Source organism: Oryctolagus cuniculus, chromosome 18, assembly GCF_964237555.1.
Source record: "Oryctolagus cuniculus chromosome 18, mOryCun1.1, whole genome shotgun sequence".
Taxonomy (NCBI): Eukaryota; Metazoa; Chordata; class Mammalia; order Lagomorpha; family Leporidae; genus Oryctolagus; species Oryctolagus cuniculus.
Window position 1 is genome coordinate 41,331,211 of NC_091449.1, and position 24,182 is coordinate 41,355,392.

Genomic DNA, 24,182 nt, shown 5'->3' on the forward strand with positions numbered 1-24,182 from the left:
CCCAGAGCTGTTGAGGCAAGGGAGGCTGCAACCATGGGCAAGCACCACCGAGGCCTCTCAAGGACTGAACTGTCCTGCCATGCCTCACCCCCGCTCCAGGGCTGCGTGGTCCCGCAGCGAGTGAGGACATCTGCAGGCAAACAAGGTGAAAGGTGGTGAGCTTGGCAGTGGTGTGGTCAAGGTTAGAGCTCAGAGGAAGAACAGGGCTGGATACCAATGGCTGCTCCGCACTGAGCTGAGCTCCTGTTGGGGGAGCTGGTGGGGACCTCTGACCTCCAACCTCCAGCCAGAGATGTCGGCCATGGCCCATGTATCAGCAGGGAACTGAGTAAAAAACCAAACTTGATGTGGATGCCTGTGACCCCTCCTGCTCTGACCGACCCCTTCTCTTCATCGGAGGCAGCTGGAGAGGGAGCAGCCCCCAGAGGAGAAGGCCGGGGTGGTCCTCCGCTGCCCAGGACAACTTGAGGTGGTGGTGGTGAAGGTAAAGGGAGCACAGACTTCTCATGAAGAGGTCCTTTGCTCTGGCTTGTACTAACAGACACATGGACCTGTAACGCGGATCTCAAGACTGCCCGGGTGAGAAGCTGAGACCAGGGAGCAGGACACCCGTTCCCGTGAAAACCTTTCTGGGGGTTTCCCTTCAGATGTTCTGCGCTGTCCCGGGCTCAGCATCACACGTGAGAACAGCTCCGTGGTTGGGGAGGGGCAGTCCCTGCCCACTCTCCGCTCCGTAGCTGCTCTCACTCCAGGGCCGCAGGCGGGCGTGCGCCCCAGGCCTCTCCAGAGCACCGCAGTCCCCTCCCACATCAAGTGGCTTTGGAGTGGACACAGTCCTGTCCAGTGAGAGACCGTCAGCCCTGGGACTTTTGCTAGAATCACTGGGAGATGGGTCTAAGAAACCCTGGAGGGCTGCCTGGATGTGAAGCCATTGCCAACGAAAGCAGAGAAGACAGAATGGGAAAAGGAGTCCCTTGGGCGTCCTTTGAGCTGCTGGACCCAGCCTGGCCTGGAGTTTTCAATAATCTGACCCCCAGGTATTCTTCGATTCCATCTTCCCTCTGCGTGCCACTCTCAGTCGCCCAGCCCCTCCCCCGCGCGCACTGAGACCCCCCCCCAGGCTGGGCGTGGCTTCCTCACCTGCTCCAGCAGCTGCTGCTGCCTGGCCGCCGCCTCCAGCGCAGCCAGCTCCTTGAGGCGGGCCCGCAGGTGGGCGAGCTTGCCGCCCTTCCCCGCCTTGCCCATCTTGCCCGCCGCGGCCAGGGCGGCGTTGAAGAGCTTGGGGGTGCCCGCCCTGGGGGGCAGGATGAGCACGCTCTTCTCCTCCTTGGGCTTGTTGTTGCTCCTCAACATGCGCCTGAAAGACAGCGGCCTCCGCTCACCCCGCGCGCGGGCACGGGGAGGCGGCTCCGACGCGGCGGGCGGTGATGCGTGTGCGCGCGCGCGGGGCAGGCGGCCCCAGGTCGGAGCCGTGGCGGGGCTGGGCCACCGCGCATGGCGCCCCGCTGAACGTCCAGCGCACTGTACTGGGCGTCTGGCTGTCCACACCTCCCACCGGAGGGCCCTGGCTTGGAGAGGCGGAGGAACTCGCCTGGGCTCACACGGCTAGGGGACACTGAAGGACACGGGGACACACGGAATAGGAAACAGGCCATGCAGGTGGAAAAACCCAGGGTCTGCCTTCTCTTTCCACTTCACTGTCATTGACCTGCGACGCCGTCAACGCCGCCAACACTGAGTGTCCACACGTGTGAGGCCCTGTGTACATGTGAGTGTGTGTGTGAGAGGTCTGTGCATATCTCTGTGTGAGGCCCTGTGCACATCTAAGTTGTGTGAGGCCCTGTGCACATCTGTGTGTGAGGCCTGTGCACATCTGTGTGTGAGGCCTGTGCACATCTGTGTGGGTGTGAAACCCTGTGCATAGCTGAGTGTGTCCGTGTGTGTCATAGCTGAGTGTGTGTGGGTGAGACCCTGTGCCCAGTCCTTTACAGGTACTCTTTCGTGACCCCCTCCCCTGGAGGAAGGGGGCGTGTGACTTGCTTCCAACCATGGACTTCAGCCAGGGCGAGGGGACCTCTCTGTGTGACATCACCAGGCTTAAGGCCAACACCTTGCTCATGGCCTTGTAGAGGGACCCGGCCTGGGCATCCCTAGATGGTCAAGTCCACAGAAACAGCGAGAACTGACGTGTGGGCTTTGAAAGCACCACAAGTGCACTCACACTGTTAAACAGCATAGCACGAGAGCACACCACACCCTCATGCATCTCACAATAATGCTCCCAGGTAGGTCTCACTAAATTCTCCCTCAGGTCCAAAGAAGGACCTGGAAGTCCAGAGAGGGTGAGTAACTTTCCCAAGGCCACACAGCTAGGAATGGCATAGCTGGAATTCAAACCCACATCTCTGCCCCTCCAGATCACAATGACTACAAAGCAACAGCACCACCACTGTCTTCGTGGACACAGATGACATGCCCATTCTGTGACATGGAATGGGTGGGGACTACTGTGCACCTGAAAACTGGGGACACCGAGCCTCGGCGTGGCACAGTGACGCGGCCAATGACACCAGGAGGTGGCAGAGGCAGAATTCCAACCCAGATCTAAAGCCATGTGTCACCCTGTTTCTCTAAACAAGGATGGAATTTTCCGTCAAATGGCCTCAGCCTCTTACAAGGAATCGTCCACACTCCAAATACGTGCGGAGTGACTTGGCTCCAGAACAAATGATGTTTGCCTGCAATCTACTGGGCTCAGACTACTAATTGGCGAATTCATTCATCAGGGCTCCAGCAAGACTTGTTTGTTTAAAAATGAGGCCATTACTGGCTGCTTATCTAATCAGAGACAATAGGTCTCACTTGTGGGTATTGATATTAATTGCCCAAGATTTGCATTTCTGGCCGGGGCCCCTCCAGGAGAACGCAAACATGATAATTCATCAGCGGCCCCTTCGGCAGCAGCCGGGCACTGTCACCTGCGCCACTGGAGTCCATCAGTCACGGCGTGACAGTGACAAGGGGCGCAGGGCGATGCTAACACGATACAAAAGAACTGTCTCCGGGACCTCGGCTCATGGCTAATGGCTGTCTCTGTTCTGAAGCATGAGCTGTCTTCTGGGGCATTTGCCGATGAAGGACATCTACCCTCATCCTCTGAGGGCCTCTGCCTCCCTACAGCCAGGATGGAGCACTCGCCTCTGCACAAAGCAGCAGGCGAGTCCCGTGCGGCCCCTCTCTTGCAAGGGCCGAGCCCACTTCCTTGGGGGCTCAGGCTCCCCAAGGCTTGGAGAGAATCTTGTACCTGGTGCTCACCACTCTCGGGTATCCCAAGGGCCTGTGGCTCTCAGTGGCTCTCCTTGGCTGGGCAGTGCTCAGATATGACCCCCTGTCTCCCACCAGGGTCACCTGTCCAGAGAACCACCAGTCTGATGGACCAGGGCCGGCCCCAGGCCCTGACTCACCGCCTCTCCTCCTTGGGCTGCTGCGCCCTCAACAGCATAGGCACAGGCTCATGGGCATGGTGGGGAGGGGGCTCCTGCAGCAAACACCCACCCGGGGGACGCTATGACAGCTCCAAGTGTGGGCTTTCCTGAGCTTTGTTCCCTTTGCAGAGGGGTCAGAAAGAGAGAGGACAGGGGGACCTGGTGCCAGGTCAGCCTCAATGCGTTTTGTGCTTTTTTTTTTTTTTTTTTTTGACAGGCAGAGTTAGACAGTGAGAGAGACAGAGAGAAAGGTCTTCCCTCTGTTCGTTCACCTCCCTAATGGCCGCTATGGCCGGCGCTGCGCTGATCCAAAACCAGGAGCCAGGTGCCTCCTCCTGGTCTCCCATGCGGGTGCAGGGCCCAAGCACTTGGGCCATCCTCCACTGCCTTCCCGGGCCACAGCAGAGAGCTGGACTGGAAGAGGAGCAACCGGGACAGAATCCAGCACCCCCTCAATGCATTCTACAAGCTCTCCACAAATGCAGAATTTGAAAAAACCAAAACGTCACTCCCAGGGCAAGTGCAGGCTTAGGTTCCGGCCAGCCTCTCCCTGCAACCCTCATGAGCCCACCACTACCTAACCAGGTCTTCCATGTTTCTGTTTAAACACATCTGATTCAGTACGCATTGTTGATTCATCCATGTTGCATACAAGGCCACTGACACTGTCACTCGCGCCTGAACCAAGCCCGCCAGCGCCACCTCCCGGGGAAGGAGTTGAGTCCCCACCTGTGCCCAAGTTGAAACCTGGCTTTGGGGGTTTGAAAGCAAAACCTGCTTTTATTTAAAAAAAAAAAAAAAAAGTTGCCCATTCCCCTCAGCAACACAAAGCACGGGTGCCCACGGGTACCATCACACCGTGGAAATGCGCTAAATGCCCATTACAAGGACACCCCACAAGCAGGCAGAGGCACCCACGAGGGAGCTGTCTGAGGACTCAGAGCAGCATTTCAAGGATTTGTTGTCATGCGCAAAAAAAAAAATCAAAGTGCGGCCGGCACCGCGGCTCACTAGGCTAATCCTCCGCCTAGCAGCACCGGCACACCGGGTTCTAGTCCTGGTCGGGGCGCCAGATTCTGTCCCGGTTGCCCCTCTTCCAGGCCAGCCCTCTGCTGTGGCCAGGGAGTGCAGTGGAGGATGGCCCAGGTGCTTGGGCCCTGCACCCCATGGGGGACCAGGAAAAGCACCTGGCTCCTGGATCCTGCCATCAGATCAGCGCAATGCGCCGGTCGCAGTGCACTGGCCGCGGCGGGCATTGGAGGGTGAACCAACGGCAAAGGAAGACCTTTCTTTCTGTCTCTCTCTCTCACTGTCCACTCTGCCTGTCAAAAAATAATAATAATAATAATAATAAATCAAAGTGCAAAAAGCAATCTGCCCTATGCTCCCTGTGGCCTAAGACAGAAGGGAAATTAGAAAATGGGGGGGAGGGGGTCAACACTGCGGTGTAGCGGGTAAAGCTGCCGCCTGCAGTGTTGGCATCCCATGTGGGCGCCAGTTCGAGTCCCGGCTGCTCCACTTCCAATCCAGCTCCCTGCTAATGTGCCTGGGAAGGCAGCAGAGAATGGCTCAAGTCCTTGGGCTCCTGCACCTGCGTGGGAGACCCAGAAGAAGCTCCTGGCTTCGGATCGGCGCAGCTCTGGCCATTGTGGCCAACTGAGGAGTGAACTAGTGGATGGAAGACCTCTCTCTCTCTCTCTCTGCCTCGCTCTCTCTGCCTCTCTGTAACTCTGCCTTTCAAATAAAATAAATAAATCGAAAAAGGAAAATAAGCATGAGTCTGGTTTTGCAGAAGCCTACACAGGAAGGAAAAGCAGAAAGAAATGACGTTGTCACGCACATGGCCGGGCAGCAGTGGGGGGGGGGGGGGGAGGGACATGGTTCTGAGTTCACTGTGTTGGAAAGTTCTGACTTTGGGAAAGATGTTACTGTTTTACACACTGTGGGAAAAAAAACACTCAACAAGGGTCAGGGTCGGGAGGTCAAACGGTGAAGCACACACACCTCCCTGTACTGCAAATGAATAAAACAATCACACGGGACAGCAGAGAGAACGAATCCAGACCAACCTGGGACGCAGACCCTAACCGCACACCCGCTCAGGCTAAAGGGCTGCAGCAGACTGGTCTCTGCCGTTCCTGCTTCGGGCAGGGCGTGGACCAGCGATCCTGCCACCGCTTTATGTCGTGGGACCGACCGCGTGAGCGAGCGCAGTGAGGATAAAGGCAGGGGCATCTCCCAGTGCTGGAGAGAAGATGCGCACGCGCAGAGAGGGAAGCGCTCGGGATGAACTCCGTGCTGGGGGCCGACTTGTCTCCCCGCTGGGCTGACGGACAGGCGCAGACGGGCGAGTTGACAGCTGTGTGTACGTTGTACTTGTACGTGTACGCATGTGTAATATACACAGCGGTTTTGTGTTCTCAGCTCTGCCCACTGAGGAGGCCAGTGGCACCCCAGTAGCCATGAGTGCACCTAGGACTCGGGTCTGGGTTTCTAAAACCACGCCCCACTGCTACAGTTTAAACTTGATTCAGTCCCCAGACTCGCGCAGACACTTAAAGGCCAGTCAGAGGTGTGGGAGGCTTTGAGGTCGCAGAGACAGGCAGCTGTCCCAGAAAGGTTATAACAGCCGGGCCCCCGCCCCTTCCAGGGTCAGCAGGCGCTGCACCACGGGGCTGCCCCGTCCTGGACTTGAACCTGCAAAGCTGTGAACTAAGCAGACCTTCTCCCCGACACACCCACTGAGAGGAAGCAAGGCGCCTCGGAGCGAAATGGCCACTTGTGGGGACGCAGCTGGGAGAGGATGAGGGGGCCAGGGCACCTGGAGCCTCCCTGCTCCTCAGGACAGCACGCAGGTGCTGCAGCACCCTGGGATCGTCACAAAGGGCCCCAAGGGCCAGCCGGGAAAGGTGCCCACCGGCCCAACAGGAGGGCGCGGAGAGCAGCGGGGCTCGCGCTGTAACAGCACAGCTGCAGGGAAGTTCCATCCACCCCTGCACGGGCGAAGAAGTGACTACAGCCATGCAGGGGAGGGAAGGCAAAGCTCCCCCCACAGCAGGATGAACGTGTTGGGAAACTCCCACTTGGCAACCTTCCTCGCATTCATGACGGCGCCGCCAGAGGCTGCCAAAAGCAGAGGGAAGTGTGACGGAAACACCACACCTCTGCCCACAGCCGCTCAGAGCGGCTCCTCCCCAGCCGCTCAGGAAGAGGAAATGGTCGAGGAAGCCAGCACCCCGTGCCATGCCGCTGCGTGGGCAGTGGGAGCACCAACGCCACTTTCCAGCCATTGCTGCCAAGACTGCCAAGCCTGAGGGAAACCTCGAGAAAACAAGCGACAAGCCCAAACCAAGGACGCTCCAGGGATGCACTGGGCTGCACGCTCTACAGCAGGCAAGGTCGCCGAGGACGGGAAAGGCTGAGAAAGCATCTGAATAAAGGATGCAACAGGGGCCAGCGCTGTGGCGCAGTGGGTTAACTCCCTGGCCTGAAGCGCCAGCATCCCATATGGGCGCCGGTTCGAGACCTGGCTGCTCTACTTCTGATCCAGCTCTCTGCTATGGCCTGGGAAAACAGTGGAAGATGGCCCAAGTCCTTGGGCCCCTGCACCCATGTGGGAGACCCGGAAGAAGCTCCTGGCTCCTGGCTTCAGATCGGCGCAGCTCCGGCTGTTGCAGCCAATTGGGGAGTGAACAAGTGGATGGAAGACCTCTCTCTGTGTCTCTCTCTCTCTGCCTCTCCTCTCTCTGTGTAACTCTGACTTTCAAATAAATAAATAAATCTTAAAAAAAAAAAAAAAAAAAAAAAGGACACGACAAGCAAGCCCAGCCTCGCCACGCCTGGGGACAGTGCCCCTAATGTGAGTGCGTGGGGTTCTGGGGAGGTGACAGGAGCACTCCAATACCGGCTTCCCTGATGCCGACAAAGGCGCTGTGATTTCTAACAGGGCCGGTCCACAGCAAATTTTTCTCTCTAATGAACAAAAAAATACCTACCTGGCCTTCTTCCGGAGCAACTTCTGAGACTCGGGATAGTGCACCAAGATCTCATTCAGGTCCTTCTTGTCCAGGATGAAGAGGTTGGTGAACCCGTGGGCCACCACGTTGGCCGTGCGCCGATTCCCACCCCCGACGGCCAGCAAGCTGGGGCAGAGACGGGGCGGGGTGAGAGGTCATGCTCAGATCTCCCTGGGCCCGCCCCCCTTGGCCCACGATGCCTCATCTTCCCCCAGCGCCCTCGGACCTTATCTCTCCAAACACGGATCCAGCTTTCAGTGTCACCAGGACGGCCTTCCCATCCGGGCCGCCCAGCACCTGCACCTGCCCCGCCTGGATGATGTACATCTCGCGGCCGATCTCCCCCTGCAACAGAGACGGGATGGAAGAGGCAGCAAGGGCTGGGCCCACAGGCTGCAGGCCCCGCAGGGAGGAAGCCTGGTGTGTGGTGTGGAGTCCGTCACTCCCTCGGAGGTCTTGGTCCCCTCATCTGTGGACTGGGGAGAGTGCCCCGCCCCTGGCTAACTGACAGGGTACAGGGTGGTGCGTAGCAGAGTCGCAGAACCAAGTGCAAGCAAGCGAGGGAGGCGCAGGTGCACCTGCACCCTGCAAATTCTCCACTGCAGCCATGGGTGGAAGGTGGAGGCTCGGGGAATCGATGCCCGCCCATACCAGGAGCCAGGCAAGCGTCTGCAACTGGAATGGGAATGGTGACAGCAGCAATAGCGTCTGGCGTGCCCGCCACGTTTTCCTGCAGTGTAGTTAGACCTTAGTCCTCAGCCACTTCTGGAACGGGAGGACTCTCTGCCTAAACAAAGCCAGGGCGAGGCAGAGCCGGGATCTGAACCCAGTCTGGCTCCAGGATTCGTGGGTGTTAGCCGGTGAAGTATGTGTTTAAGCCCTAATCCCCGGGAGCTCACAATCATGACCTTTCAGCCAAAGGTCCTCGCAGACGCATTGGGCTAAGTGAAGATGAGGTCATAGTGGGGGTGGGGTGGGTCCCTCATCCAATAGGACCAGTGTCCCTACAAGAAGGGAAATTTAGGGGCCAGCGCTGTGGTGCAGCAGGTTAAGCCACTGCCTGCGATGTTGCATCCCGTATGGGCACTGGTTTGAGTCCTGGCTGCTCCACTTCTACTCCAGCTCCCTGCTGACGGGACTAAGACAGTGGAAAATGGCCCAAGTGCTTGGGCCCTGCACCCGCCTGGGAGACCCAGATGGAATTAGGGAATTTCTGACTCTTGGCCTTGGCCTGGCCCAGCCGCGGCCATTATGGCTATATGGGGAGTGAATCAGTGGATGGAAGATCTGTCTACCACCACCCCCAACTCTGCCTCGCAAATAAGTATAAACAACTCTTTTTTAAAAAGAAGAGAAATTTGGAGACAGAGACAGGCCTGGAGGGGAGATGGTATGAAGGGACACGAGAAGACAGGTACCTGCGAGGCCAGGGCAGGGACCACTCAGTTTGTGCTGCAACCGGGCTGTGCCCAGTGGCCCTAGCAAACTAACACGAGGGCCTTGATCCCAAATTAAACCAAACAGACGGCTGGCCGGCCGGCTGGCTGGGAGGTGAGTGGCAGGTGGGCAGCCTGCTTCGGACTGCAGTCAGGAAGGCCCCGTCTTCCTGCACCTTCCAAGCCTCACGCCCTCACAGGCCCCTGCCCTGGCCTGCTACCTGCTGGTCCCCCCACTGCGGGTTTGGAAGGGGAAGGACCAAGGACAGTAGCCTGCTTACACGTTTGATTAATTCACCCAACAGTTCCTGTGCATCTCACATCGGCACCGCCCTCTTTCCAAAATGCAGGGAACTTGGTCGCCCTGTTTCTGGGTTCAGTTTGACCTGGGCGGAGGCACAGAGGGTCTAAACGGCTCACCTTCTCCTCACTCACCAGCCCAAGGAGTGTCTCAGGGAGATGGGCACAGGGCAAAACCGGACAGCAGAGGGCGCTGCTCACAAGTGCTCGGTTTAACCTGCAGATGCCACGTTCCAGCTCTGTTTGCCTCTGCATTCTCCACCCAGAAAAAGGCAGCAGCGACCGCACCTTCCCATGCCAGCTCCACGCACATCCTGTCCTGTCCTCACAGCCGCCCAGTGAGCTCCCACCAACAGCCTCGCTATCCCCGTTAGAGGACAGGCTCAGAGAGGGCAAGGCACCTGCCCGAGGCTGCCCAGCTGGGAAGCAGCTCCAGTGTCAGACAAACCACTCCCTGGACCCCAAGGTGGCAGCCATCTGATGCCCTTTCCCCCTCTTCCCTTGATTCTTTGCTTCCAGAACCTTCGTTGCTGCATAGACCGAAGCCTATCCCTAAAGGGGATGGGGATTCCCAAGTCTTAAAGGGCTGCCTGATCAATGTTTTCACCCTGGAACACTCCCAGCCTAAAAAACAGTGCTGCACAAGTGAACTGCATTCAGGGCTCCTGCCCCTCTCCCCCCCTTACTCACTGATCTTGAACCCCAAAGACAGCAGCAGAAAGGGCCCTGGGCACCGTCCAGCCCAGGCTCACACCCCATGTGCCCTGGGGTCAGGTAGGGGAGGCACAGCGGTGAAGGGGCCTGGCGTGGGGCAGTGGGGAGTGGTGGGGGCTGTGGCTTCAGAAAGGGCATGGGGTCCCCCTGTAGGGGCAGCGCCTCCTTGGCCCCAGCTGACTCTGGCTATTTGGGAAAGTGAGCCCCAGGGTGAGCAGATTGTCTGTTTTCAGCCAGAGACATGGATTTTAACATAAACTCTTCCCACTTTTAAATGTTAGAAACTAACTCAACTTTGAAAAAAAAATCCATGAAATACCAGTGGGCTGGATCTTACCCAAGGGCGGCCTCTGACCTTGACCCAGGCACCTCCTGCCCACCTCCTTGTTGGAAGATTGAGAGCCTGGGAATGGCGCCCTCTGCAGGCTCCTTGCTGCTCTCTCTGTGAGATGGGGGTCCCCGCCCTGGCCCCCGGGGGTCAGGTAAAGCCTAGGCACATCTGTGGCCACTGCCTGCACCCGGGCGAAAGCTGTGGACATGGCAGCCCGGGCGCTCCCAGGCCGGCCCCCGCCCCCTCCCTCGCCACACAGCTCACCTTCTTGCACACGTAGTCGTTGGGCAGGTAGACGACGGAGCGAAGCCTCTTCAGCATGTCGAAGATCATCTGCCGGTCGCAGCCCTGCGCTGACAGGAGCCGCGGTGAGAGGAAGGTTGGGGCTGGGGTCTCCCAGGGCCCCGGGGGTGGGGGTGGTACCTGAAAGAGCGCCACCTTGCTGACAATGCTGTAGTTCACGTCGATGGCCAGGTCCAGCCGCATCTTGTCCGGGAGCTGCACCATCAGCTCTGACTCATCTGCAAGCCACGCGGCAGGGGTCAGAGGCAAAGCCAGGCCCCTCCCCCCACATCTCCAGGCCAAGTCCACTGCCAGGGCCACCCAGCACAGAAGACCACCCTGGACAGGGGAGCAGGCAATGGCCTGGTACAGTTCCCTCCTGCAACACCCACATCCCATATGGGCACCAGTTCCAGTCCCGGCTGCTCCACTTCCGACCCAGCTCTCTGCTTAATTCGCCTGGGAACGCAGCGGAGGATGGCGCAAGTGCCTGGACCCCTGCAGCCAGGAGAAACCTGGAAGCAGCCTGGCTCCTGGCCCATTTGGGGAGTCAACAGACGGCAGACCCCTGTGTCTCTCGCCCTCTCTCTCTGTAACTCTACCTTTCAAACAAACAAATCTTTTTAAAAAACCAAGATGGATGTAGAGAGCGCCTTTTCCCACCTCTAGGCCCTCACCAATACCATTCTCTGCCTGCACCACCACCTGCACATCCCTTAGGAACTCCTGCTCATTCTTCAGACCTCAGTAGCTATGTCACTTCTTCCAAGAAGCCTCCCAGTCTTGATGACCTCCCCTCCCCCCAGCTACCCTGAGCAGCCCCTGTGCTGCAGCACCTGTCACACCCTCTATTACTGTAAGTGTTTAGGATCTGTTTGCTCCACTCGCCCTGGAAGAACCTCAGCGAGAACGAAGGGCCACCTAGCACGGCCGCTGGGCTTTTCTACAGAGTGCCAAGGCTATTCTAGTCAACCCTGTCAGCATCGCGAGAGGGCCCACTGCTGCGGCCCACTGCTGGGAGGGAGAGCAGACATAGCCCGGACTGGGGCGGGGCGGGCTCAGGGCCCCACCCAGGCTGTGCGGGGGCGGATCTCCTGCGGGGGAGCGGGACCAGGCCTCCTGCGCCCACCGCCCACCGCCCACCGCCCACCTCCCACCGCAGCGTCTGCAGCGCGCCAGAGAGAGGACGGAAGAGGGAGACAGGCGAGCTGTGCTTCCAGCCTGCACGGAGACGCAGGAAACCGTCACTTCAGGGTGGTAGGGTGAGGCCGGGGCCACGCAGAAGCCCCCCACCCCCACCCCGAGTCCTCAGGGCCCTCTCACGGGGTCTCTGGGGCCACAGAGACCCGCAGGAGAAGCAGGGGCCCAGGGCTTACCCAGCATGCCTTGCGAGTGCCAGGTGTACTCGTACCAGGTCTTGACGCGGTTCTGCACGGCCCTGGGGATCTTGTAGAAGTTCATGTACTTCACCGTGCTGTCCATGCAGCTGCGGTAGTAGGTCTGCCCCGCCGTGGCGGCGCCCACCACGTCTCTCATCTGGGGGGAGGGAGAAGTCGGCACGGAAGCCGGCAGTCACTGCGCGGCTCTCGGGGCACCTGCTGGGGACCTGTCGCTGTACACAGTCCCAGGCACCTGCTCGTGCGAGTGGGCGAGGGGTGGTACCCAGCCAGAGGTCTGCCTCTTGCTGCACGTGGGAGGCTGCAGGCCCTGGGACCACGCATGGGGGGAGCACGGTGCAGACCCCCAACCCCCTAGTGGCTGCAGCCGCTGTCCCGTCTGTGCCCAGGGTCCTGACCTCGGGGCAGGCTCATGCACTGAACGGATACAAGATACTCTCCCCCGCATGTCACACAGCCCAAATCCTCAGGCTGTGCAGGAAGCACCAGCCCAGCTCTCCTGGGTGTCCCGAGGGGACGTGCGTCTCAAATATGGGGACCCGGCCCACTCCCCTCCGCCCAGCAGGGCCCAGTGTTCGGGCGCCTGACTCCCACTCCAGTGCTGTCTGCCAGGCTCAGTCCAGAAAGACCCGCACAGAGGGGGACTGCCGCGGCAGCGGGCGGGCACGCCGGCTACCTGTCCAATCATCACAGAGAAAGCGAAGACCCCCGTGAAGTAATTCAGCAGCTGGAAGACAATCTCGAAGAGCGTCTGGGGGTCGGGCAGCCCGCCAATGGTGATGAGGGTCTTCACGGCAAAGTAGTAGCAGCGGATGTAACTGGAGAGAGGACAAAAGGTGACCGCGGGCGTCAGGGGCCCCCTGGCGGGCCAACCCTGGGTGGCCTGGCTCAGATGCACGAACCTTTACAGGCGGCTCAACTAGTGCGCCAAACGCCCGCTCCTAAACTTACCTTTGAATTCTGTTTTCCACGCTTGCAGACTCAAACCCCAAGGCTGTGCTAGCATCCAGATCAGCAAGAGCTCCCCACACACCTGAGCCAGCGCACCTTCGGGCCAAGTCCTCCCAGCGCCAACAACGGGCAGATCGGGAGGGCCTGGACACCGGGCGGCCCTGGCTGGCGACGCTGCAGCAGCCTGCACAGGAGGCGGACTGTGGTCCCGATCTCCCCCACGCCTCATTGTCTCTTGGTGCCTGGAAGGCTCAGACAGTAGGAGAGGGGGCCTCCAGGCTCCAGCCCCGTCATACCGAGCCTGGCCACCAGAGGGCGCACGGAGCCACCTCTCAGGAGAAGGAGCAGGGACCTGGGCAGAGGCCCTGGACGCGCAATGGAAGACAGAGGAGCCACGTCTGCGCGCCTTCCCTGAGGTCCCAGCCCCGGCTTGGCGCGCTTTAGCTAGTGCCCTGAGGGCCTCCGTGCTCCCCTGACTGCGTCTGCTTTCCCATAGCACGCATTTCCTATACTGAAGACCCCCATGCACGTGGGTTTCACATTTTGTCTAAACTTGCATTTCAATTGCATTTTCCACGGACTTCTTGAAGTCCCCGGTACGTGGCGCTCAGTACTCACGGGTTCTGTTTCCATGGATTTGCTCAGCCACAGGTGGAAAATACTTGGAAAAAATGTGCGTCCACATTGAGGGTACAGACTTTTTCTTCTTTTCCCCTAACTAACGCAGTGTAACAGCGATTCATATTGTATTTACATTGTGTTAGATATTGTGAGTGATTCTGAGATCATTTAAAGCTGATGGTAGGAGGGGCTGGTGCTGTGGCACAGTGGGTAAAGCCACCACCAGCAGTGCTGGCATCCTGTTTAGGTGCTGGTTCGAGTCCCAGCTGCTCCACTTCTGATCCAGCTCTCTGCTATGGCCTGGGAAAACAGTAGAAGATGGCCCAAGTCCTTGGGCCCCTGAACCTGTGTGGGAGACCCAGAGGAAGCTCCTGGCTCCTGGCTTTGGATCAGTGCAGCTCCGGGCCATTGTGGCCAATTGAGGAACCAGTGGATGGAAGACCTCTCTCTCTCTCTCTCTGCCTTTCCTCTCTCTGGGTAACTCTATCTTTCAAATAAATAAATAAATCTTTTAAAATAAATAAGTCTTAAAAAAGTAGAGTTTATGGGAGGATTGCGTAGATTCTGTTTGAAGGACGTGAGCACCTGAGGACGTTGGTATCTGTGGGGACCCCCGGAACCAATCCCCCACAGCAGCAGACAGCTGGGGACAAAGGATGGCAAACACAAAATTGTGGCTGGGTCCCCTGTGCCTCTAGCAATGCCACCCAATAAAAATGTGATGTGACCCACGTAGATGTGTAGTTTTAAATTTTCTAGTAGCCACATGGTTAACAAGAAGAAACAGGTGAACTTGATCTCAGTCGTGCCGTTCAGTGAACTCCAGATGTGGAAGCCATGATCACCTCCAGGTTACCACTGTTCTAAAACGCGTCACAGCTGACACGCTTTGTCCCAAGGCTTCCAAGTCTCGTGTGCTTCAGACCCACAGCACATGTCTGTCACACTAGCTGAGTGTCAAGCCCTAGGAAGTCCCATGTGTGAGGGGGCTGCTGCCCTGGACAGCCCGCTCTGGAGGGCAAGTTCAAACTCCTAGGGGAGGCTGCTTGGCAACCTGGCCCCACCCACCTTTCCAGAAACTTCCACAGGCCCCGCCCCCTCCAAGGTCCCAGGCCCTTGACTATTATCTTGCAATTCCCTGCCTTTTTTTCATGCTGTGTCCTCTTCTGGGGTTCTCTATCCTGTCTCCCAACTGTCAAGGTCAAGATCAAACTTCACATCTTTCAAAAAGATTTATTTGAAAGACGGAAGGAGAGAGACACAGAGAGAGATCTTTCATCTGCTGGTTCACTCGCCAAATGCAAACATCCACACCTGCACACGGGTGGCAGGGGCCCAAATACTTGGCCATCAGCTGCTGCCTCCCAGACTCATCAGCAGGGAGCCGGTTCAGAAGCAGAGCAGCCGGCGCAGGAAGTGGCACTCGGGGATGAAATGTCGGCATCGCAAGAACAAGGCTGGCCCCTGAAGTTTCCTCTCGATGACACTCAGGGGGACCGCCCACACCCGTGTCTGCCTCCCACACCCACCCTGGAATCGGGCTGGCCCTCATCTTTGCCCATGGAGGTGATGGCACAGCAGCTAAGAGCCTGTGGCCGTCCGTGCTGGCTGGGTCCGAATCTCAGCTCTCGCGGAATGTATGACCCAGGGATCCACATCTGCTGCCTTGGTGTCGACAGCACCCAGCTCCCACGCTTTGACTTAGTGTTTTACAAGGCTTGCTGCCACCGTTGTAACTGCCATTGTCATCACCATCACTGTAGCATGTCCTATAACGGATAGCAAGGTTGGCAAGCGGATGTCGCCTTACTAACTCCTGGACGTGCCCCACACCTGGGGGCAGCACTGGGACACATTCTCTGGCTGCTTCCCCCCCACCCAGGCCTGTGGGGCGGAGGAGGGGTGCACACGCATGGTGATGCGTGATGTCATTCACCGGGTTTGGTGTTGGCTGCAGCAGTTAGGACACCACTTGGTGGCCGGCGCTGTGGCACAATGGGCAGAGCCGCTGCCTGTGGTGCAGGCATCCCTTATGGGCTCTGGTTCAAGCCCCAGCTGCTCTTCTTCTGATCCAGCTCCCTGCTAATGGCCTGGGAAAGCAGCAGAGATGGCCCCAGTATTTGGGCCCCTGCACCCATGTAGGACACCTGGAAGAAGCTCCTGGTTCCTGGCTTTGGTTTGGCCCAGTCCTGACCATCATGGCCATCATGATCATCATGTCCATCTGAGGAGTGAACCAGCGGATGGATGATCTCTCTGTCTATCCCCAGCTCTCTTTCTTTCTCTCTCTCTCTAACTCTGACTCTGACTTTCAAATAAATAAACAAATCTTAAAAAAAAAACACACACACACAACAAAACACTTGGGACGCCTGTAGCCCCTATCAGAGTGCCTGATGCAAGTCTTTGCTCTGCTTTCGATTCCAATTTCCTGCCACTGTGCACCCTGGGAGGCAGCAGGTGGTGGGTGGCTCAAGTACTTGGGTCCTTGACACACACATGGGAGACCTAGATGGATCTTTCTCTGCCTTTCAAATAAAATATTAAATATTTTTTAAGTTCATGGAAAATGGAATTATATAAGCTTATTTGGGTGCAAAATAATTTTAAATTCCATGCATAGAGGGATATTCAAAAAGTTCATGAAAATGCTTTGTGAAAAAACTAAGCATGGATTTTAAACAATTTTTGCACCAAAATGAACTCACCTCTTGATTCTACTTTTCCACGGGCTTTGGACATACCCCCATATTTGCCAACCCTGAGAGATTCTCGGACGCTGGGAGCATCTTTCTAGCAGTCTCGTCCGTGTGTCTCCCCGGCCCCCAGCCTGGCCAACAGTGGGCGCTCAGGAAACCTTGGCTTAGTGACGAGAAGACCTGGCCCCGAGCCTTAGCACGTCAGTGACTCCTTAGGAACAAGGCGACCCCACAACACGGCGGCAATGAGATGCCTCTCTTGGGGCCTTTGTGCTGGGACTCGGAGCAGGAGCATCACCCAGGCGTGGGCCCAGCAGGGAGGCAGGCTCACCTGTTTCCCACGCCATCATAGACCCAGTGCGTGGAGCCAATGCCCTGGTAGGCGGACGCCCAGTAGTAAAGACAGGAGTTCAAGTGCAGGCTGTAGAGCAGGTAGGCTGTGGTCCTGATGACCCTGCAGGTGAGGAGGCAGGGGGACAGCGGGAAAGGGTCAGTGGGGACAGCTCGCCTGGGGCGGAACTGAGGGGAACCAGCCAGTCCTCAACCCCGCCTGGCACCCATGCCCACTCACAGCTCCCCCTGGTGGAGCCGCAGGGTCCTGCCCAGCCACCTGCAGGAGGGACACCTGGCAGGGGAGCCGGCAGTGACAGGACTGGCCAGGGGAAGCCGGGCCACCTTATGTGCAGCTCTGGGGGAGTGGATGGGCCAGAGGGGAAGACATATCCATGGGCGGCGGGCAGGTACATGCAGAGGAAAGACAATGAGGCCGCCCCATGGGAGACACGGAGTCCCCAGGTGTGGCCTGGCTGGTTTTGCATCCCATCCTCGGACACCTGTGAGATGCCCACTGTGTCCTTGTAACCATTCCCATTCTGTAAGAGTGCGGTGGGGACTCAAGGTCCCTGTGCTGGGACCAGAGTGAGGCCCAGCTGTTGGAAACACTATGGGAGCCCCGCGTGGCCCTCATCACAATGGGAGGAAATGGGACATTCCTGGGTCTCCAAAAGCAAGCAGACCTTCTGAGAATAGGAGGTGGGGCCAGGAAGGGCTGGCTTCCGATGCAGTGGGGGCTGGAGGCCACTTGAAAGGGAAAGCAACAGGCTAGAGGAAGTGCAGCCCGACTTGGCATGTGTGCGTCATGTGTGTGTCACGCACATACATGCATATGCATGGTGTGTGCGCCTGCGTGGGCGCAGGCCTCTCACCTCTGTGCGTGTACGTGCGTGTGGTGGGTGCACCTGCACGCATGTGGCCATCTCACCTGTAAACGTAGGCTTTGCTGAGGATGGCTTCCAGGCGGTCGTTAAACTCGAAGAAGGCCATGTACTGGGAAGAAGAGCTGGGGTCAGGGGAGCCGCAGCCCTCGTCGCCCTGGCCCTTTGCCCACGCGAGTCAGGACCAAGGGACCTTTCAGCAGACCCAGGGTCTGGGAGGGGACCGGACGGTGAGCATTCAGAATCGAGGCCCTCAGCCCTATGCAGGACGGGGTCCAGGAGTCTGACGAAAGCCAGAGCCCATCTTCCTGCAGGAATTACAGAATCTGGGGCGGAGTTGTCATGCAGCTGGTTAAGCTGCTGCCTGCAGCACCAGCATCCTATATGGCACCAGTTCGAGTCCTGGCTGCTCCACTTCCAATCCAGCTCCCTGCTAACGCACCTGGGAAAGCAGCGAAAGATCAGCCAAGTCCTTGGGTCCCTGCACCCACATGGGAGACCCGGAAGAAAATCTGAGCTCCTGGCTTCAACCTGGCACAGCCCCAGCTGTTGTGGCCATTTGTGGAGTGAACGAGTGAGTAGGAGACCTGTGTGTGTGTATGTGTGTGTGTGTGTGTGTGTCCCTCTGTAACTCTGCCTTTCAAATAAGTAAAAATAAATCTTTCAAAAAGTCATAGAATCACATTCTCACGATTTGCATATAATTTCAGGAGATTCCAAGACTTTCTAGATCCTATCACAAAATGTTTAGGGGTCCAGTGTCCCGGGTTAGGGAGCCTGCTTTGAATACTCACCCACAAACAAAACAATTCTATCGAGAAGGGCATCCCTAACCCCTCTCTCTCACATCCGTCACAGGCCTATTTATGACACTAAAGGAACAGCAGTAGCTGCTCATCCTGACTGAGCACCTGTCACCTGAGCAGTACTTTCCAGGCGTCGTCTACATCATCTACGTATGAGGTCTGTGTCATCTCTCCCTGCACAGAGCAGAAACTGCCCCTGTGGGAAGCCAGCAACCTGTCCAGAGCCCACGCTGGTGCGGGACGGAGTCGGCACTGGGACCCAGAGTGGACCCAGAGCTGCAAGCGCTCCGCGCACGCCACGCCACCCTGAGAGCTCTGTCCCCATTGACTTTCTGATATATATATATATATATATATATATATATATATATATATATATTTTTTATTTGTTGACAGGCAGAGTGGACAGTGAGAGAGAGAAAGGTCTTCCTTTGCTGTTGGTTCACCCTCCAATGGCCGCCGCGGCTGGTGTACTGCGGCTGGCGCACCACGCTGATCCGATGGCAGGAGCCAGGTGCTTCTCCTGGTCTCCCATGGGGTGCAGGGCCCAAGCACTTGGGCCATCCTCCACTGCACTCCCGGGCCACAGCAGAGAGCTGGCCTGCAAGAGGGGCAACCGGGACAGAATCCGGCACCCCAAGCGGGACTAGAACCCGGTGTGCCAGTGCCATAAGGCGGAGGATTAGCCTAGTGAACTGCAGCGCCAGCCCAACTTTCTGATATTTGAAAATAGCATTTACAGTGCTGCCCTCGGGGTTCTGCCACCTGTCTCTCAATCTCCTTCCCCTCCAGAGTTAGTCGGATGCGGGGCCGTGGGCTCCGACCCCTCGCCTGAGACTCAGAGAACTGTGTGAATGTTAGGCCGGGGAATCCATCCCCTCACCTAGGTCACCTCCCCGACCCCAGGCCGTTCAGGTGGGCACTAAGACGCCAGGGCTGGTGCAGGGTGAGGGGGAACTGAGGGCTGGGGGTGGGGACCCCTCCCTGTCCTACCTTTAAGCAACGGGGCAAGCGAAGGAGGGGGTTCACGCCGAACTTCAAGTAGAGGAAATCCAAGGGCAGGAGGCAGAGCACGTCCATCTGGAATTCAATGGGACACGCGGTGTGCTAACCGGGTCGCCCCAGGCTGGGGGTGAGGGGACCGAGGGCAGCTGCTCCCTTCAATGCAGAGCGGAAGTCCCTAAGGCTGAGGGCAGAAGGCACCCTGCCACCTCGCCCAAGGCCAAGGGCAGCTGCTGCACAGTGCACAGGGGCCGCTGGGCTGCACAGTGGGGACTGGCGAGAAACAGATATGGAGAGAGCTGGCTTCCGATGACCTCTCAGCCTCAGCGGGTCTCCTGGGGCTTGTGGCCTAGAGGACTCTCCCATGGGAGCTGGGCCCAACCCCCAACCCTTCAGGAAGCACGTGGCTCCCAGGCCCTGTGCCGTGGCTCCTTCCAAGAGCCCACAGGCACCACGCATCCCTCCTGGGCACGGACCTTAAAGCGGCGGGACTTCAGGTAGTTGTTCCTCATCTCCTTCGGGTCCGTCTGCGGGAGAGCGGAATAGTGACAGTGAGGCCCTGACCCCTCCCCGCGGGTGAGCTCCGTGGGGCGCTGAGCCCCTGGTGGGAGGCCCGTGGCCAGCACATCCGTCTTAATGGGACCACGAGCACTTGATTTACCCAGGACCTGGGCAGGGAGCTCTCTTTCCTCCAGGTTGTTTCAGAGGTCAAAGTTCAGTTTGCCTGCACCCTGCAGTAAGTGACACCAGCATGGCGTGCGACCAGCACGGGGAGATGGGGACTGGTCTGCTGTGGGAGCCACAGTCAGGCCTCAGTTTTCTCCTGGGAGAGTGGGGGCTGCACCAGGGCAGGAGGTCTCAAACTGATCCAAGGAGCGGAGCGTCCACGGGTCCCTTGCAGGAACCACAATACGTGGTTACTTGGGCTCAGCACTCTGCGTCTGTTATCTCAGTCTTCACAGCAGTGCATCAGGAGGGAGCTATTTCTATGCCCATTTTATGGATAGGGAAACAGAGTCTGGGTGGGAGGGACCCAGGTAGTTGTGGGGAAGCTGGGATTTCAGTCAGTTGCACCTGCACTAACGGCCATTCTTTGGACCGCTTCTCTGTCTCCAGTTCCACCAGGCGGTCCAGGAACCACTTGGCCTCAGAGTGGTATTTGACAGGGAATGGACGCAGGGTATGCACCATAAGCAGTCATGCTGTTGTGGACGCACAGGCCCTGCCCCTAGGGTTTCCACGTTCCTTTATTTTGACGTCTACCACAACCTCAAGGGTCAGCTCCCTGGATGCTCTGCCCCCGGTCAGCCCATCCACCTGCCAGGGACTCACGATGATGTCCCCGCCTTTGACAAACTGCAGGCGCATCTGGAACACCGTGATGTCCAGGAAGTAGATGAGGTCGCACAGGTAATCCGTCAGCAGCCACAGGTGGATGTTGGCGGGCGTCTGGTAGGGGAAGGCCCAGCGCACGGGGATCAGCCAGCAGTTCCAGTTCCAGGCCAGCACCACGAAGAACAGCCACAGGATGTACATCAGGTCTGCGGGGGTGGGGGAGAGCGAGGGCGGCTGTGCTGTGCTGTGCTGACAGCCCCAGGGAGCCGCGGGCGGGGCCTGCTTTCTTCTACACTGCCCTGCTAGTACAGTGGGAGCCGCTTCTAGAACTGTGCGGGGGGGGGGGGGGTGTAAAACTGCCTCTGCTTTAAAAGTCAGTCCCTGGTAGACCCCGAGACAGAGCACCGTGTGGCAGACAGGGCGGTTCTGAAACAGGCAGCTTCCTAGAAAACCCCTTTGCTTTCATTCTTGTAGAAATTATTCTGAAACAATGTATCTCCTGTCTTAGTCAATACTGGATCACAGATGATGGACAGGCAGGTGGGTGGGTGGGCTCTGTAATCACCTGGTCGTCTCAGAAGCCGGGTGGACACCAGGGTCCTGCCCCCGCCCTGCCACACCTGGAGAAAGACCCCTTGCTGGCCCCTAGCATGCCCGTCTCAGAGAATGACAAGGAAATGTTCCATGAGAGGCGGGGGCCTGTGATGAGCTGCAAAGTGCTGGGCACACGGGAAAGAAGAAGGGATGGGATGGGGAACAGGGGTGGGCTTGGGGGGAAGAGAGAGGAACTACTGCAGACACTGGATGCACTCCCGGCTCTGCGCTCAGAGCAGGAGGTCCCACAAAGAGCCAGCCTGCCCAGAGGAGGGGGAGGACTTGGCCAGGAATCAGGAGTCTCTGAGACTATACTAACTAGTTGAGTCTTCAGGCTGTTTAGCTTCTACATGCCTCCATTTCCTCATCTGTAAAATGGGTGTGATCTTATGTTGCTATTCCATGATGTCTACTGTTGCTACTGTTTTAAGAGTTGGGCAAGGAAGCACGCAAGCCACGTTGCCCCAGCCGCCCGCCCGCTCCTGTGACACTGGGAAGGCGCACGGCCGCGGACTCACTGGTCAGCGGGTCGATGCTCTGGGGAAACTGGTACTTCTTCCAGGGGCGGCGTTTGAACTTGCAGCACAGCATGTCACAATAGTGCTCCTCCTCGGCCTGCTGCGCCTCCGCGGGCTTGGCTTCTGGGGCCGGCTCCGGGGCCTTTTTGGCTGGGGCTACGGGATGACATTGGTGACCACCTGACCCAGCTCTAGGCACAGGCAGGGGATGCAGAGAGAAGGGTCCCACCTGCAGAAGCTCAGGGGACCCCAGCGCCATCCTGCTCCAAGCCCTGTGTGAACCCCACCGCTTCCTCCTCACTAGCAACCTGGTGCCCACCCAGGAACCCTAACCAGCCCCCCCTCTGCAGCTGCCTCCCTGGAGCTGTCCGGGACGAGGTGCCTCTGGGCCAGGTGGATGCTGGAGCCCGGCCTCTGCTTGTGTGTCTGAGTCCCCAGGGGGCCCCGTGATGAGCTGGGGGCGTTCTGTACTCAATGTGCCCCCATGCAGGGTGAGCGGCTGGAGCGCCTAATGGTCAGGGCTCTGTGGCTCCCGGCTTCTCAGAGCAGAACTGTCAGCTCCTTCGTCTCTAGAGAGTCTGGACGGGCTCACAACCTCTGTGTGTCTCTGATGCTCTCAGTGAGCTGGGCCTTGGGGCCTAGAGGTTCAGTACAGCCACGGCTCTGGCTTCAGGAGTGCACAGCCAGGCTCTCCTGGGTCTCTTGCGGGCACCGTGAGCTCCAATGCACAGTGCCCCTCCGGAGAGACCTGGGAAATCTCCCTGACAAAAGCATGATTCTTATTTCGTCTGCCAGGAAGGAAACCCTCAAGCCAGAGCAGCACCTAAGAGCTCTCAAGGCAGTGAGGCTGCCGATAAAGAAGCTGGGTTCCGGAGTCGGCCGTGGACACCATCTGAGCGCCGGGCCATGAGACCGGTCCCAGACTGGCACCGCCCATTACCGGCGGGAAACTGGCAGAGGGGTCAGTGAAGGGACTCGCCCCGTGGGAGAAGGGACCAGGCCAGACTCTCATCATCTTCTCGCTCCGGGGGTTTGTCACTGAGCCCGGACACACAGGACCCCACATCCGGAGAGTGGAGATCGGTCCTCTCTCCCGCACCCCAGCCTTTCTCTGCCGCCCTCACTGCCGGTGAACGAGGGGCGGGTGGCTCACAGGGCTGCGGGCTCTCCTCCTCGGAGGTGACGTCAGGGTCGATGAGCTTCTCCTTCACCATCTCCGTGCGCTCCTTGAAGAGCCTCACCAGCTCCTGGAGCCGGTCGTTGATGATGGCGCTGTTCTGGCTGGCGGCGGAGGCCGCGCGGTCCTGGGCACTGCGGGCACAGCGCCACCGCTGAGCCGGGAGGGCGGGGCGGGAGACCCCGTGCCCCCCGGCCAGGCCTGCGTCCCACCTCCTCCCGGGGCCTGCAGGGCGGACGTGCTGTCCCTACTTCTCCCTAACAGCAGTGGCCTCGGACCTGCCATCTCCCAGGACGGAACTCAGCGCGGGAGCGGTGCCTGGGGCGCTGGCCGCTGCTGGCCGCTGGGCCCTGCAGGCTCCAGCCCAGGTCAGGGAGCTCAATGCAGAGCTCAGGTCGGGCTGTGGTTCCCAGAATGCACTTCCAGGGCGGCAGAAAGGGGCCACAGGGCTGCTGAGCTGGCTTTAGGAAACAGCTGGTGGAAAAAGCAACTGAGATCTGCCACAGCCGTTCCTGCTGGAATGGGGATGACCGCCTACGCACTGGCTGCGAGACACACAGGTCAGAAGGAGAATGCGCATGCGCATGTGCCTGCCCAGCCCGGCACTCAGCACGGGCCCGCGCCTGGGTGGGTTGAGAGGACTGAGAACCGTGAGCCGTCTCCTGGGCTCATCTCGCCGAGCCGTTCTGCTAGTGTTTACAGACACTATCTCCACACAACGAGGCCCTGAAATGCAAGACAACTCGTGTCTAACTGAGGGAGCCAGGCTGGAGACAACCAGCGTAGGGGTCTAAATGAAAGAGGGCACGCAGGGGCTGGTGTTGTAGTGCATGGGTTAAGCCAGCACCTGTAACACCAGCATCCCATATGACTGCCAGTCGAGTCCTGCCTGCCCCAGTTCCTATCTAGCTTCCTGCTAATGCACCTGGGAAGACAGCAGAAGACAGCCTAAGTGCTCCGGTCCCTGCCACCCATACAGGAGACCCGGATGGAATTCCAGGGTCCTGGCTCTGGCCTGGCTCAGCCTCTGCCATTGCAGCCATTGGGGGAGTGAACTAGTGGGTGAAAGATCTCTGAGTTCTCTGTCACTCTGCTCTTCTAATAAACAAACCTTTTTTTAAGAGGTTGTGCAGATGGCGGGGGGAGAGCCACGAGCTGCTCCCCTGGATCTGTCGTCTCCATGCTATGCCGGGGCTGGGTGCTGCCACCCCACCAGGGACTGCACTTCCCAGGGGAGGTCGTGGGCGCGCTCACTACTGAGTGTGAGCAGATGTGGCCCATGCAGCTTCAGGCCTCCCTTCCTA

The 24,182-nt window shown here is 58.5% G+C and overlaps 1 protein-coding gene across 4 annotated transcripts in view; it reads right to left on the minus strand.

The window, feature by feature from the left end:
- CNGB1 (cyclic nucleotide gated channel subunit beta 1) overlaps positions 1-24,182 on the minus strand; it is a 68,053-nt gene that overhangs the window by 3,629 nt on the left and 40,242 nt on the right. For all 4 annotated transcript variants that reach the window (XM_070061969.1, XM_070061971.1, XM_070061970.1 and 1 more), the window contains 14 exons: positions 22,855-23,012; positions 21,702-21,857; positions 20,587-20,795; positions 19,731-19,781; positions 19,246-19,332; positions 17,494-17,558; positions 16,564-16,686; positions 12,638-12,779; positions 11,941-12,100; positions 10,706-10,803; positions 10,547-10,630; positions 7,728-7,846; positions 7,481-7,627; positions 1,141-1,357 (listed from right to left, as the gene is read on the minus strand). In XM_070061969.1, coding sequence (XP_069918070.1) covers positions 1,141-1,357; positions 7,481-7,627; positions 7,728-7,846; positions 10,547-10,630; positions 10,706-10,803; positions 11,941-12,100; positions 12,638-12,779; positions 16,564-16,686; positions 17,494-17,558; positions 19,246-19,332; positions 19,731-19,781; positions 20,587-20,795; positions 21,702-21,857; positions 22,855-23,012 — 1,816 coding nt within the window. The remainder of the gene's footprint in view (positions 1-1,140; positions 1,358-7,480; positions 7,628-7,727; positions 7,847-10,546; positions 10,631-10,705; positions 10,804-11,940; positions 12,101-12,637; positions 12,780-16,563; positions 16,687-17,493; positions 17,559-19,245; positions 19,333-19,730; positions 19,782-20,586; positions 20,796-21,701; positions 21,858-22,854; positions 23,013-24,182) is intronic.